The 17,043-nt window shown below is 41.4% G+C and overlaps 1 protein-coding gene across 2 annotated transcripts in view; it reads right to left on the reverse strand.

The window, feature by feature from the left end:
• Positions 1–15,878, reverse strand: part of rnf13 (ring finger protein 13) — an 86,920-nt gene extending 71,042 nt beyond the window's left edge. Inside the window, exons 1-3 of one of the 2 annotated variants that reach the window (XM_080430233.1) lie at positions 15,668–15,878; positions 7,141–7,355; positions 4,173–4,253 (exon numbers count right to left, since the gene is read on the reverse strand). In XM_080430233.1, the coding sequence (XP_080286359.1) occupies positions 4,173–4,253; positions 7,141–7,254 (195 nt within the window). In that variant the 5' untranslated portion in view covers positions 7,255–7,355; positions 15,668–15,878. Of the gene's footprint in view, positions 1–4,172; positions 4,254–7,140; positions 7,356–8,754; positions 8,776–15,667 lie in introns of those variants that run through there. The other variant, XM_080430234.1, reaches the window with a different exon arrangement.
• Between the last annotated feature and the right edge of the window lie 1,165 nt (positions 15,879–17,043).

Consider the following 17,043-nt stretch of genomic DNA (forward strand, 5'->3'; position numbering starts at 1 on the left):
ATCCCAGTCCAAGGTCCAGTTGGTTTGCTTAGTGTGAACACTGTGTACCATAGACCACGGATCACCATTTCCACTATTTTTTAAAATGTTTGAAAATATATTTTCAACATGGAAACGATTATGATGATATTTTATGCAAAATAACTGTGATTATCTCAAATAATTGTGATCGGGCGATAATGTAATAACTGTGACAGGTCTAGGTATGACCGTTTTGTACCGTGTCCGGGTAGGAGTTTGATCGCCCCTATCCCACTTGCTTCAATACATCCAGTTTGGCCAATACTGCCAAACTTTCAAGCAACCTTTGCATCTTTCTTCAGTAGACCAGAGAGAGAGAGAGAGACCCTTTTGCATCCATGGTTGAACAGCATGTAAAAATAGTTATCGTCAAATAGTTATGACATCACACTCATAAATAGCAGTCCATTTCGGTGGACTCAGTCAAATTTCACAGCTGATGTGTACCGTACCCGAGGACACATGAACCATACACTAGACTGTACCCGGGCACAGAAACTTGCAACAGCTGTTATCAATAAAAACTGCTGATTTAAAATAACTGCCTTTTCAGAGATATACAGTATGGGAATTTCAGTTATTTAGTTCCAATTTAGTCAAGTGGAACCTTTGTTCCTCCTTAGTTCTAAACATTCATAAGTCAACTTTTAAAATAAACATGTTTACATTATTAAAATACAAGCATATAAAAGTTTCATTGACTATCTATATCATCTATTTGTAGACTGCGAGTGTCGTGACTTAATTTGTATCCCAAAGGCTCCATTTGTGTGGCCTTGCTTGCACCATGAGTCCTCGGGAAGGCTCCTCTATCTCCGACAAGTTTAGTTTTCTTCCTGTCTAACGCCAGTAGTACCATAGATCATCATCAACATACCCTCTCACTCGCTATGAATATTCAAGCATCGGACATTTCACAGACTTTGTACTAGGAAGCAGGCACATTAAAGTTTGTTGCATGTCTGGTCCTACTGATTCTGATATTTGTGTTTTCACAAATCCCCAGCGAAAGTAGTTCATATAGCATCACAATCATTTCACCATTCAAAAAGCAGATCTACAAGCTCACAGCGCGTCACTTTGTGCCACACAGAGTTTGTACATTTACAAGTTTTGTATTTCTTTGAAAAATATTGAAAACGGTTTTCAATACATTTTTAATAATTTTCAATTTTTTCTAACACAAATCTTCTCTTCTGGGGGTCCCTGGCACAAGACATATTAATTTGAGGGTTCCAAATGTGATGGAACCAATTCCGGTTCCTCAATATTGGATCTGGTTCCTCCGGTTCCGGATCCCAACCCTAGTTGTAAATGGCCAAATTGAAAAACCCTCTATGTGACCACAGTGTAATCCGAACAACGGTGCCACCCCTCGCCTAAAGCAGGGCAAATTTCCAGGAGGTGAGAAGGGGTCTGACACGGACCAGCTCCTCTTGTGTTCTACAGGTGTGAAAGAAAGGGTAACTCGGGACAATGTTTGGGCCTGATTGTTCATATGAGAACACAGCTTAAGGGAGGGACAAAGAAACAGAGTAAGAAAAATGCAAGCCATTGCAACCATCACACACAGCTTTCTTAAATCAGAGGCTTACATAATCCACACACACACACACACACACACACACACACACACACACACACACACACACACACACACACACACACACACACACACACACACACACACACACACACACACACACACACACACACACACACACACACACACACACACACACACACACACACACACACACACACACACGCGTATTGGTGTCTGGTCTCAGTAGGATCTATTCTATTTTGGTCTAACCTGTTGGGCAAACAGCGGTGGGCCAACAGAAGGACATTACCCAACACTCTGAAATGACATGAGTCAATGTGGCTATATGATAATTACATTCATTCACCCATTCATTTCACACACACACGTTAGCAATGGATGTGTTGTAAGAACAGACCTCCCAGAGAACAACTTCTCTGAACGAATCAAATGACTAAGGACACTAAAAATAAGCGTGGAAATGTAATTATACTCCATGATATAAATGGTAACAATGTCGCAGCAACTTCAAAAGTTCCAGGTTGCTGGAAGTGACAATCAGTTCAAAAATAGCCCCCCAGTAGGCGCAGGCGCACACACACACACACACACACACACACACACACACACACACACACACACACACACACACACACACACACACACACACACACACACACACACACACACACACACACACACACACACACACACACACACACACACACACAGTGTCGCATTTTTATATCGAGTGCATAAACAAGCATTCCGCTTATTATAAGCGACTTTGGCTTGTAAAGTTGCCTTTTCCCCCCGTTTTTCTCTCTTGCTTGTTTCTAAAGTGTAGTTTGTGCTTGCTTCCTAATGCTGTTTAAACCAGTGCTTCTCAAATATTTCCATGTCAAGGACCCCCAAATTGATATGCATTTTGTCCGCAGACCCCCCCCCCCCCCCCCCATCTGAAAATATTTGGTGCCAGGCAGGGACCCCCATAAAGGACTAGTGTTGTTAAAATCATTCGAACACATTGTGAAATGTAGATCGTAGATTTTCAAATAGCCAATATATATACGTAGGGCTCAAGTGGTTCAACTGATTCTATGCTACGTTAACTCATTTTCCAGGGGAACCCCCTCAAGGACCCCTGGGGGTCCCCGGACTCCACTTTTAGAACCACTGGCATAAACATAAACACACACACACACACACACACACACACACACACACACACACACACACACACACACACACACATCTAGTTAGTATGTAGACAGATGCCAGGTTAATTTGTTGACCTGACATCCTATAGATAGTTTGTATTTGTATAGTTTCAATGTACAGATTTGTTTTGTTTTGTTGATATAATACTGTTTAGACTGATGATATGTTCTTTTCTATGCATTTGATGTATTACCTCGTGCTTACCCTTGTTTACTGTAAGTCACTCTGGACCAAGAGCGTCTGCTAAATGCCTAAATTGTAGATTGTTAGTGTGCGCCCCTCAAAGAGCCTCGCTAGAACAACACACTGTTGACAGCTGAGAGAGAGAGAGCTGCCACAATGGGCAGCTTTAGAGCATCAGACATGAATCATGGCCACTGTTTGTCTTCTGTACGCTTCCAACTGAACCCTTTACAACACCGTGACATCATCACAGAGCCGCAGCACACAAGCAGCTCATTGTAATGCCAATAGCCAGCTAACACTAGGGCTAAGCCGGGGCTAATGCTACAGTAGCAGGCTGAGGGAGGATTTGGGAAGAAAATGACAAAATGACAATGGTTTTGTTTCCAGAAAAAATTGGTGGCCCTCATTTGAGAGAGAGAGAGGGAGGACTCACTATTTTTAGAAAATGCTTAATAGTGCAAAATAAAATATGAAAAGGTGACACTTGATTCTAAAAACGCCTTCTAAATCCTGAGTTTTCTGGAAAACTTCAAATGTATTTATTAAAACATTATAACAAATGTATGTTGCTATATACTGTACATAGCAACAAGAACCCGTCCTGAAAGGTATAGTTACAAATAGGGGTTCCCGCCCAAAATGGGTTAATATCATATATCGTGTGTATAGTTTAGTTTCTAATAGATCTTTTGTATTATTTTACACAAGCACCTACGTCTCACAACCTCAACAAGGCTGTAATGATGACCTACATCTTTGACCCATTTTCTATATTGTGGTCGCAATGTTAACATTTAACTGTAATAGCCTTGTATATAGAACACGTGTCAAGTCAGTAAATAAGCGGAACAGATATTGTACAAGTGGTTTTATTAATGATTTGTGAAGTCTTTACAAGTCTGTCAAAGGCGCATATCTAGGGTCGCCAACTACCAGAAATTCAAATAAGGGACGCCCAGAAAATTTTACTCCTGAAAAGTAACAGTTTTGGACATCTGAGGTTTCCACCTGACTGAGACGATATGTATATGAGCTGTTTGAACTTGTCATTGATTGATTTGCAAAAACAAGGAACACAGTGTGTCCCTTATCGGTTCAATTAGGGACACAGGTCTTTTAGTTCCCAAATAAAGAGACGATTCCTTATTTCGAGGGCCGGTTGGCAGCCTTACGCATAATAATCCCTTTGTGTACTGACCTTCAGTCCATCGCTGGGAAGACGGTAGCCGAAACGTGCCGGAAGGTCATCGAAGTTCCCCGTTTTGTTGTCGAATGAGTACTGAAAGAGACAGTGGAATGTTGAGAGCTGTTAACTTTTTATTATCCACTTCATTAGGTTAATGGCTCAAGTCCTGACTCATGATACTATGTATTTATATGGGTGGGTGGGTGGGTGGGTGTGTGTCTGTCTGTCTGTCTGTCTGTCTGTCTGTCTGTCTGTCTGTCTGTCTGTCTGTCTGTCTGTCTGTCTGTCTGTCTGTCTGTCTGTCTGTCTGTCTGTCTGTCTGTCTGTCTGTCTGTCTGTCTGTCTGTCTGTCTGTCTGTCTGTCTGTCTGTCTGTCTGTCTGTCTGTCTGTCTGTCTGTCTGTCTGTCTGTCTGTCTGTCTGTCTGTCTGTCTGTCTGTCTGTCTGTCTGTCTGTCTGTCTGTCTGTCTGTCTGTCTGTCTGTCTGTCTGTCTGTCTGTCTGTCTGTCTGTCTGTCTGTCTGTCTGTCTGTCTGTCTGTCTGTCTGTCTGTCTGTCTGTCTGTCTGTCTGTCTGTCTGTCTGTCTGTCTGTCTGTCTGTCTGTCTGTCTGTCTGTCTGTCTGTCTGTCTGTCTGTCTGTCTGTCTGTCTGTCTGTCTGTCTGTCTGTCTGTCTGTCTGTCTGTCTGTCTGTCTGTCTGTCTGTCTGTCTGTCTGTCTGTCTGTCTGTCTGTCTGTCTGTCTGTCTGTCTGTCTGTCTGTCTGTCTGTCTGTCTGTCTGTCTGTCTGTCTGTCTGTCTGTCTGTCTGTCTGTCTGTCTGTCTGTCTGTCTGTCTGTCTGTCTGTCTGTCTGTCTGTCTGTCTGTCTGTCTGTCTGTCTGTCTGTCTGTCTGTCTGTCTGTCTGTCTGTCTGTCTGTCTGTCTGTCTGTCTGTCTGTCTGTCTGTCTGTCTGTCTGTCTGTCTGTCTGTCTGTCTGTCTGTCTGTCTGTCTGTCTGTCTGTCTGTCTGTCTGTCTGTCTGTCTGTCTGTCTGTCTGTCTGTCTGTCTGTCTGTCTGTCTGTCTGTCTGTCTGTCTGTCTGTCTGTCTGTCTGTCTGTCTGTCTGTCTGTCTGTCTGTCTGTCTGTCTGTCTGTCTGTCTGTCTGTCTGTCTGTCTGTCTGTCTGTCTGTCTGTCTGTCTGTCTGTCTGTCTGTCTGTCTGTCTGTCTGTCTGTCTGTCTGTCTGTCTGTCTGTCTGTCTGTCTGTCTGTCTGTCTGTCTGTCTGTCTGTCTGTCTGTCTGTCTGTCTGTCTGTCTGTCTGTCTGTCTGTCTGTCTGTCTGTCTGTCTGTCTGTCTGTCTGTCTGTCTGTCTGTCTGTCTGTCTGTCTGTCTGTCTGTCTGTCTGTCTGTCTGTCTGTCTGTCTGTCTGTCTGTCTGTCTGTCTGTCTGTCTGTCTGTCTGTCTGTCTGTCTGTCTGTCTGTCTGTCTGTCTGTCTGTCTGTCTGTCTGTCTGTCTGTCTGTCTGTCTGTCTGTCTGTCTGTCTGTCTGTCTGTCTGTCTGTCTGTCTGTCTGTCTGTCTGTCTGTCTGTCTGTCTGTCTGTCTGTCTGTCTGTCTGTCTGTCTGTCTGTCTGTCTGTCTGTCTGTCTGTCTGTCTGTCTGTCTGTCTGTCTGTCTGTCTGTCTGTGTGTGTGTGTGTGTGTGTGTGTGTGTCTCTGTATGTGCGTGTGAGTGCATGACTGCGTGTGTGTGTCATGGCCACCGTGCCCCCCCCAGTGTGGCATTATGCCCCTCCAAGAATTATAATAATTATGATAATAATGAATTTGATTTATAATACACTTTACATTTGAAACAAATCTCAAAGTGCAACAATCTGGGTAAAATATTTGTATAAAACATGACAAAGCTAAAAAAGTTTAAATCACGTGAGGGCATAAAGTTTAGGAGAAAAACAAATGTAGCTAAATAAATGCTTTATTAATAATTAAAAACATGACGTGCCCTGCCTGCCTAAGGTCAGAGTGGGCACTTGTCAAAAAAGTTGTTATACACCCGTGTCTTTTATTGAGATTATGTATTCTTATTGGCCAATAAATGTTTTAAAAAAAATCCCCCCAGAATGTTTTGTCTATTATGACGTGCAGAGAATAGGGATTTACAATGTGGTTAAAATAAGATCATGTTTCACCGTTAATTCATTATTTCTATGTTGTTCACATGTTGTGCTGACCTTTTTTCCCCCCACAGAAAATGGGTATTGTCTCATAAAATATTATTACAAAATAGCTGAAAAGGAACAGGCGTTTTATTGTAACAAGCACTAATGTGGCACTGTGGAACAACAACACAAACTACCTCCATGTTTGTGCAGAAAGACTTGTGTACAATTGTTTGTGTGAAAAATGGTGATAGAATCTACTGGGGCTATTTTGTGTGTGCGTGTGTGTGTGTGCTTGGGGGTTCCCTCAACAAATTCACAACACCAAAGTGGAAATGATGCAGTTTCAGGCCTGGTGGTATGGTACATAGTATGTATACATACTGTATTTATGTATATGCTAATACAGTATGTGTGTTATGTAAACGATAACAGACTGTGAGGTGTCCTGACTCCTGATATAGGAAAATAAGGTGAAGAACATATCCATTTTAATGGACACCTGCTAGCCAATCAGAAACCAGTACATGCACATGGTACATATGTGAGCATGGAGTGTTGGGCGGGAGGAGTAGGATGAATTCTCTATGCCCTCCCGGTGAGGGCCCCTCACAGGCAGGTGAGCCAGTAGGATACAACAGCAGTGTGGGGAGGAATTAATTGGCATAATGACTAAATTGGGGAGAAAAAAAGCAAAAAAGAAGGTATCCGTTCTAATGGACACCTGCCAGCCAATCAGTTTTTACATTTTTGAAAAATCTTAAAAGAACTACTGATATAGAAGGCATTTGTAGAATCAGCCTCAGGTCTTAATGGGTTAATAGGGTTTATATATAAACTCACAGCGGCGATGTCTGCCTCCACCGGCAGCAGGTTGAGGAAGGCAAAGAGCTGGACAGTAAAGATGGTGTAGATCTGTGTGGCCGACAGCATCAGCATGCCCAGAGACAGCAGCATCTTGGCATCACGCTATGGTGCTCCTCCACCGCAATGCCTCACACGCACACACAGACCTGCCTGCAGACAGACCCCCTGGACACCGCCAACAGCCCTCACACCTGAAAGAGACATGGATGGACAGAAAAAGAAAATGAATTACCAAAACCCAGAAAAATGGTTCAGTGGTACAGGTTTTAAAGTAAAAACACTGTTAGGAGCAATGCTGTTGTGCAGACTTTTATTCTTTTGAACTGTCACTCTGTGTCCAGCACCAACGACGAATTGGATGTGCGCAACCCACTTCTGAACTGAATGACCAAATCCCCTCACTAAGCAGTGAAATCAGTGTTAACTATAACAATGAGATGAGCCATTCTTTGTTAGGCTTATCCATACACAATTTTACATCCTTATCAAACTTGTTTCTGCAATAAGTATAATTTGATGAACGGAGTCGTGCTTTTAGATTAAACATGATCATTTATCAAGTTATTCTGGTATGTCAATCAGACCACATGAGCAACAATTGTACAAAAGTCTATTGTTAACATTCCAACATCATTATGACAGCATGTTCACATTCACAGTATATCTGTATTCATCTGCTTCACAGCGCTCCTTTCTTTTTCATTATAATTGATGTCCAGTCTGTGAGGCTATGTATCGTCTTTCTCTTCCTTATTACTGATTTTTCAAACAGCAACAGTATCAAAGAGGTCATGCAGCCTCAGCCCACCATTATGAGGTGTCTTCTGGCTGCCTTCCACTAGGGCTGTAAATGAATATGCCTCCTGTCTGTGGGCGATAGCTACCCAGCACAGCACTTCCTCACATAGTAGTTCCCACACTGGCATTAACACAGCACTAATATTCAAATACTGAGCCGCCGCTACAGACAGGAGGTGGTGTGCACGGCGCTCATGCTTGGCACAAATCCGGGGAAGTCGAGAAGGCACTTGGCCTATTGACGTTTAATTTATGTTAATTGGAAACCAAATTAAATAGTGGTTGCAGTGACCCTTCATCAAACATGCATACAAACATTCTCCTTCATATACTGTACTCATTGACTCCTCTCAAAAGGAGAGAGGTTGTGCATGTTTCCCTCATTAAATGCATTTAGAAAGTGCAATTGCCATTTTAGTTACTAATCTCGGCTGCATTTAATCTTGGTATCCCCACTTTGCTGGTAACTTGTTTCCAGAAGAGAGCTTTCCAACTCAAACACATACTATATTACCTTGGAGAAATCAGAAAGTGGCTAAATGAGTTATCCTGTATTTTTCCACACCTACCCTACTTCATTTTTTTATTTATTTTTTCAGACAAGTGGGATTCAAGGTGAAGAGTGTGCTATACAAAAGCGTAACTAATCTAGTTTGAAATGTGGGTGCAATGTGCTGCATCAACCTCTGTGCACCTGCTAGTGTGTTAAACGTACAGGTTAATCTATACATCACAATTTTAGCTCCCATATTTCATAACGGTAGAATATTGTCTGTGGCATTAAAACATTACATTTAATAGAGAAGGCTGGCAGCAGTGACTCAGGAGGCAGAGCGACCATCTGGGAACTGAAAGAAAAGACAGACAGACCAAAGACCACAAATGCCGTTTACGTCATGGTTGTTTGACGTTAATGTTCAATTAATAGCATCTTTTTGCTTTTACATCGTTACGTATTATGGAGTTTTTTTTTTATTAATCGTGGACGTGTAGTAGGGATGGGCAATATTATCGATATCACGATATATCGCGATATTTTATTTCGCGATACTGTATCGATACTCCAGTATCGATATCGCGATTAAAAAAAAAAAAAAAAAAAAGTTTTTTTTTTTTTTTTTTTGCTTTTTCAGATACAGGCTTTATGAAAAACATTCAAATTACCTATCACAGATCTGCAGCTACTCAATATGTAGTGTATATATAAACAATATGTAGTTGTGATATATGTATATATCGCAATATATCGCAATATATCGCAATATATCACAATATATCGCAATATATCGCAATATATCGCAATATATCCCAATATCGTGATGCGACCCAAGTATCGTGATGCGTATCGCAATATAATCGTATCGTGACCCAAGTATCGTGATACGTATCGTATCGTGAGATTGTTGCCAATACCCATCCCTAACGTGTAGCCCAAGTATAGGGGTCAAACCCCTTTTTTAATGGAGCCAAATGAATCCCGCCCTTTCTAGCATCTAGGCTAAAAGTCCCCCCCCCCCCCAACACCCCACCACGATCTCCCACTAACGTTCCAACAGTCTGTCTGAGCAACAACAAAAGAAAGAAAAAACACAAAAAATAGTAGCCGGGTAGGTTAAGCAAGGGGTGGAGCCAACTGAGGGCCTTTAGTAATGATGATAGGCATGTGATCCAGTGAGGAGAAACCAGGCAGTAAAATCCTACGTGTTAGTTTAACCCTGACATTGTTGGAATTGACGCATAAGGGTGTAGGCTCTGTAAAGACTGCATTTACATTACTAAACTACATTACCAGCAGGTCATGGGGTGTTTGGAAGAAAACACATGTGAGGTTGAGAGGAACTATGTCATCATGTGTTAATGGAAAGCAGAAACGGGATCATCAGATACTGCTCTGAAGTACTCTGCCAGTCTTGTGCGAGTCATCCCAAAACCATCCATTCAAATCTAATTAATATTTCCATTAAGGCATGCTGCAGCATAGTCAACATTCTGCTATGAGTGGACAAAGACAGCATTATTCTGACACAAAGAAAAGAAGAGGAAAAAAATAACATGTCAAGGGTGGTGCAGTGTCCCATTCATCTCCTGCATAGACCGTCTTCAAACAGATAGGCGCCCAGATGTGTCGTGGTCAAGACTAATCAAAAATAGTGGAAATAGCAGATCTACAAGCTCATAACACACCCCGATGCGACACGCTGTGAGCTTGTAGATCGGCTATTTTCACTATTAATGTCTTTCTGAAAATATGAAGTTATTAAACGTGTCACTCATTTCTTTGTACATTAAAGTTATTAATGTCATATCTGCCCTGTGCAACTTCAAAGCCTAAAAGGCAACCAGAAATGTATTTTCTATTCATATGTTCCAGTGTTCAACGACAAAAACAACAACAAACAACAATTATTTGTGTAACAATTAATCGTCATGTAAAATGTCATAATCGTGACAGCCCTAGTCAAAGACCCCACATCTCTGGTGCCTTAGGTCCCCCTTCCTGACCTGGGATTGATTCCTCTCCTATGCTGTCTCCTAGACCACTGTCTACTTACAACAAAACAAAACAGAAAGCCTCGGCCTGAGAAGGAATGGTTACTGAGGCCACGTGCAGGCCTCAGTAAACCAAGATAATCAATCTCTTACAAGGTAATAATTACGGACTTTGAACCGAAATAAAGTCAGTGATTGAGTCATCTCCAAGAGAGCCACACAAATCAATTTACCAACATGGATCCTGTAGCGGATTTCCTGGATTGTCAGTTAGGGTGTGAAATCAATGTCCAGGATTTCAAGTTGAGTCAGCTGTTTAAATATCAAAATCTCCACAAAGTCCCCCCCATAACAAACACACACACCGACACAAACCTCACAGTTACACCTTCATCAACCCTTTTGAGATGGTATAAAGTTGCCACTCCCATTCAACAACAATGCATCACACCACAATAATGACACCTCTAATCTGTCATGTCACAGCAACACCGTCAACCACCTGAAGCTCCATGTTCGCAACCACCAGCCACTGTGATTTACATCCAAGGGAAGTCCATCTGCAAAAGTTAAAACACACGACTGTCTTCTGCATCAATCTCTTTTACCATGTTAATCCTGTGCAGTGGTTCTCCATGTGGTGACCACGCTGACAACCGTCTCAGCTATTCTTTACCTCCGCAAAAGGAATAAAACTTTTAGTTATCTGTGATATCTTCAAAAGCCCTTGTGTGTGTCTGTGCTATGCGAAAGGCCAGGCCGACTTCACCGCGTTAAGTGCCACGTTAACAACCGGTAACAATGATTTACCTCGCAATCAGATTCAGATGCACTTTATTGCTAAGAATGAGGATCATGCAAAGGAATATTGCTTTGGCACATGCAGTGAAGAAGACCCAGATTTAAATGGTTAGGGGCCAGGCACGCGGGGCAAGACCTAGCCGGTTGAGTGTCTAAAAGGAAGTACCAGAATTTGGCGGAAGTACCGCCCAAGGAAATTACGTTGAGTTGACGCTTTACAAATCTGTTTACATTCTCCGTGAATGAAACGAGTGTTGTGATTGGTCGAAAAAGATGGTTTCCGGGGGAAATACGTACGACGGAAGTCCCGCCCCTATAGACACTCTCTGCATTAGGTCGTGACCAGGCTTTTCTCTTCGCAGATGAGTAAGGCTGGGAACGAGGCTAGGGGCCGGGGCTAAATGCAGAACTGTTGACGTCATGGACATTCAGGATTCACAACAGTGCAACAGGACAGGTCAGGACATTGTTGCACTGTATACGAATGTCAGAACATGATTGTCTTGTAGATAATATACATTACGCAAATTAAACTTTACTCTGAGCAGGGGAGATAATGCTGTCTCCAGTGGTCACAGTGGTTGATATGTTCCCAAATTCACCAGCAACTGTCACCGCTTTAGCATAGACTTATAACATACACGTTTCTATTTTCTTCATTGGTTTCCTGCTTAGAATAGCTTAAGAGTTAAGCACCCATTTTCCATCTCTCCTGCCAAACATTTTAACAGGACTTTGTCTTTGTGCAACAAAATAAAAGTGCTGGAGTCCTCCACATTCTGCTTACTGCATACATTCTGTAGTTCTTTAATTAAGGCTCTCAAGGGCACCGTTTCCCAAACAGTGGGTCGGCACCCATCTTTGAGTCGCGAACCAATTTTTATGGGTTGTGAGTAAATATCTCCTTTTTTCCGTTTCCTACATTTAAAAAAATATCTATAAATTATTTCAAAAGATTTAAAAAAGTTTAAACCAAAATAATCCCAGCTTTCCATTAATTAAAAACAATTCCAAAAATTTCCAAAAGTATTTCTGAATAAAATGAAAGAAATCTAATAATTTCCATAAATATATATTTTTTAAAGTTTAAGAAGTTGCAAAAATAGCGGATCTACAAGATCACTTTGCTCTCTTGTGAGCTCGCAGATCTGCTATTAAACGTCTAATTTCTCTTTTGGGCCTCGAGCTAAAAGGTTTGGGAACCACTGGTCTTGGGCACATGTCACTCACAGCCTAACATGACAATAACTTCCTGTTGAGACAGTGGTTTAAGTGCAAAAACCTCAACAAAGAGAACAAACAACCTTTATGAGCCTCTGTGAGATTGTGGAAGTACAATCAGCCCCATTCAACAGCTGTGTGCATCATACCACCACAGCCATGACCATGATCCCACCATCTGTGTCACCTCAGCACCTGCCCTTTATACCAGCCTCAGTTCACCACAGTCACTATCAACTACTTGAAATCGCAAACAACTGCCTGTAGAAATGTACATGCAAGTCCATCCATACACAACAAAAAGGCTTGCACACCAAAAAAATTACATTGAGGCTCTTTGGGTGCAAAAATAGTCCATTACTTACAAAAGTGCAAAAAGTGAGTGTGACATGGTGAAATGAATTGACACAGAGAGCGGACGTTTCGGTCTTCAGACCATCATCAACACTGTTAAAGGAGTAGTTCACCCAAAGAATTACTTAATAATAATAATTATAATTATAGGTTTTCCATCCAAAGAGGCCACAGAGGCTCATGTATTCCCAAATTCAACAGTTAGTTCTTTAATCATTTTACCAGCCCAACTTGAATTTTTGGAGGCGCAAAGGATCCTGCACATAGCTAGCGGTTTCCTGATAGAGTGCCTGGTAGAGTAGACACCCACAACCAAAATTCACCAGAATTTGCGATGCATGAAATTATATTGTTGCTGTCGGACAGAAACCTCTTATCTCCATATTTTAACTGTTTGTGTTTTTTCGTAAATGAATGCCCTACTTGATCATACTACAGCGTCACACAAAAGCAACAAAAGTAGCAGATCCACAAGCTCGAAATGTGTCGTGAAGCAACACGTTTTGAGCTTGTAGATACTTTTGCTATTTTTGAACTTGAATCCTGAAAAGTAACAGTTTTGGACATGTGAGGTTTCCATCCGAAAGAGACGATATACAACAGCCCTCACCAAAATGCTAAACATCTGAGAGTTAAAAGCTCTGCTGTAGTGTCTGCTACTCTCTCCCTCCCTCTATAGCAAGTAATGTCTTATTAACTGCCTAAAAGCATAGCTAGCCTTGTTACATAACTCTCCATCACTACTGTCCTACTAACGCCACTGCAGTCCCAAATCCTGCAAACAAGTCCTTAAGTCTCAGTTATACTCAGTTTCATGACGGTGTCGTGCTCAGTAAATAGCAGATCTACAAGCTGCATTTACGGCATGCGTGTTGCATGCCGTAAATGCAGCGTGCAACTAAGTATAAATCAGGTTTACGAGGCTGAGGGTGCTTCCCAGACAGGCTTTGCACCGTAATGGTGGCATAAAACATTCTCCGAGACTCCGATAGATGAAAAGTCATTTCTGACTGGAAACTATTCCTACCGTCAGCTTCATGAGTTTGAAATCGACCATTAAAGTATTATAACAACATCATTATTAAATGGTTTGGTGTTCATCAACTGCGTATGTACGTCAACTGAAACTAAGACAAGATTCAAGTCACACCTTAATGTTAAGTCTCAGTGCTTGTCGTAATAATTGTACTTAAGGTATAAGTCACCATTGCGTCATTAACACACCAAATGATACTGGGAGTGTCTATCAACATCAGCACCATTAAACAGTAGTTGTTTAGTATGAACTTATATTTGTTGATGACATGTATTATTGTGTAATTTTTTTATGCCTTGTTGATGAATTTAATACATAGGACCACAATGGAAATGAGTCCACAGGACTTTTTTGTGTTATCCTTTTAGCAGTCTTACTGCACCACGTCACGTGCTGTTTACATTTCTGACTAATAACGTATTCAATCAATAAATCAAAGGGATATTTACCAACCTTTAATGATCATGGGGGGAAGGGGAAATGGACCTTTGCTCCAAACCTCCACAACAAGTGTCTGCACTAGGGGAAGTGAAAGTAGCATAACATAACTTGAGGCCAGCTACTAAAAGATGCAGAGTAGCTTCTCCTGTGTTAACCAGCTATTGACACAAGTCTCTACAGAATGAACTGACACTGAGGTCATCTATTCTACTGCACCACTGCACTGTAATGACTAGTTGTTCTTTGTTTTGGAAAACATACACACTTTATTTCACAAACTGCAACCATTGCCAAATCAGTAATTATTGTTTTAACCATATGAACGTTGGACATATAATGTGTACACAATACAGTACATCCTTACAGTGTGATCCCTAGATGTACCAACTGTACCATTGATTGTGCTGTTTCAACAAAACAAAACATGACAGCCTCAAAACACAACCGCAAATACAATTTAATTGATTATTTACCTGTTATACGTATATTATTTTACATTATGGCTCAAGTCATCAGAATAATTATAATATGTGTCCTTTGTCATTTATGGCTGTGGTGGTGGGGTCACCTAATGTTCAGTTGTTTACGCTCAGATTACTGATAGTGCCTTTGAAGTTAGTCAGCTAATAATAACATGTAATGTATCATTAAAAATTGCAACAATTACACGAAACTCGAACCACATACACCACACAATTCAATACAAATTGGCATGAGAAAACATACGTTATAACATTGCCAAAGCAAGTGTAAAAAATAACACAAAAACAAACTGTAGGAAAGTATATATACAGTTGGTGGGGGTCCAGCATTGTGGGTGGGGGTCCAGCATTGTGTAAACAGAGCTATGTCACCTTGCAACAGCTGGAAAAACTGGCTACTAGAAAATAGCCAGTTTTTCTTCTCTTAGTGTACCCCTCTTGTCCTATATGTATTGCTTCTAACTTTATATATAATGTATATAATAATATATGTATTCTTTGTTTTATGGTTGTTTGTACAGTTGTTTGCGTGTGGTTCTGTCTCAAAGTGGACCACAATGGAAACAAGCTTAGGCTTTTTTGTTATAGTATTATATAGTTACAGTATTAACAGTATTTGCTGTCTCTTACACACACACACACACACACACACACACACACACACACACACCAACACTTGCCACCGGCGGGCCTGCTGCTCAGCTCATCATAATATTAAAATGACAATAAAACGAATTGATCCACCATGAATGACACAGATCGACAGTTGCCACACACGCACACGCACGCACACTCAACAACACAACGGCGTTGTTTCCGAAACGTTCTGTACCCAAGTTAGCAACATGCTAGGCTAACTACCTTGCTGCTTGAATCTTACCTTATTGTTATTGTTTAGTGGTTGTCCGTGGCCGTCCCTCCCAGGCTGCTTCCAGCACCACTGCACTGTGAAGAGGAGTGTTATTTAACGGTTGGTAAAGACGTTCATTTCGTGGTGCAGCAGCGGGTCATTAGCGGTGAGAATGTCAACATTAATCCCTTCCTTTCTGCTGCTGCTCGCTCTCTCTCTCATGTGAACAGTGTTGCCAGATGCTGTGAGAGTACCAAGCAAACCTATGCAAACAAGCCCAAAAGAAGTAACCTCGCATCACCAGCCAGCCTTTCCACCGCGGAGTACGAAAGAAGAGAACCCGTCGCCTTTAATCACTTGAAAATAGCAGTTCTAAATTTGCTAGCTACTAACAACAAAAAATCTTGAAAACATTTTTAAAAATGTGGGATTATTTGTGAAATGTTTTTAACAACACAAATCTTGTACGGAGGTCTCTAGCTGGCACAATATATTTTTAGATGGGGGTGACATGAACATGTTTAAGAACCACTGGTTTAAACAACATTTAGGAACAAGCCCAAATAAGCAAGTACACTTTAGAAACAAGCCCAAAAAAAAAACGCAACCCGCAACTATCAATATTTACAAGAAACACAAGCCCAAAATCGATTATAATGAGCAGACATGGCAACACTGTCTCTCATGGGTACGGAAGCGTCCGCCACTCCGCCTCTCTGGACACGCCCACCAACCGAGGGCGTCGAATCCCATTGGACAAAGTGACTGCCGATCATCCCCCTTTCCCCCCGGAAGTGGTTTGAGACGTAAACATATCCACGTGATGGACCCGGTGTTGCCATGTCCGCTTATTATAAGACGATTTTTTTTTTGGGGGGGGGGGTTTAATGTAAAGTTGCTTGTCAATATTGGTGGTTGTTGCGGGTGGCGTTTTTTAAAGTGGGGGGGTCTAAAGTGTAGTTGCTAATTTTACTAATATTGTTTAAACCAGTGGTTCTCAAACATTTTCAAATCAAGGACCCCTAAATAAGGACCCCCCCATCTGAAAATATGATGTGCCAGGGACCCCCCAATTTCTGTTAAAATGTTTCAAAAATATTGATCCCCCCACACTTTTCTTTTTAGATCTGCTATTTTCAAATAGCCTACCTTAATAGTCGCTTTACCTTTGGGCTTGTTTTCATAGGCCAGAGGTTGCTTTTTACTCTCGCAATATCTGGCAACACTGACGAAGCAGCGCTCTGTTTTGCTGCCATTTACAGTCACATGAATTTACACAGTGATCATCAGTTCTATTTACACCAGCTGTCCTCGTTGGTGTAAAGTAAGTATTGAGTACATTTACTCATGTACGGGAAAATATATTACTTTTACTCCACTACAAAGTTTAGTTACTAGCTGCATTG

The sequence above is a fragment of the Gymnoscopelus braueri genome, assembly GCF_963280865.1.
Source record: "Gymnoscopelus braueri genome assembly, chromosome: 6".
NCBI classification, from domain to species: domain Eukaryota; kingdom Metazoa; phylum Chordata; class Actinopteri; order Myctophiformes; family Myctophidae; genus Gymnoscopelus; species Gymnoscopelus braueri.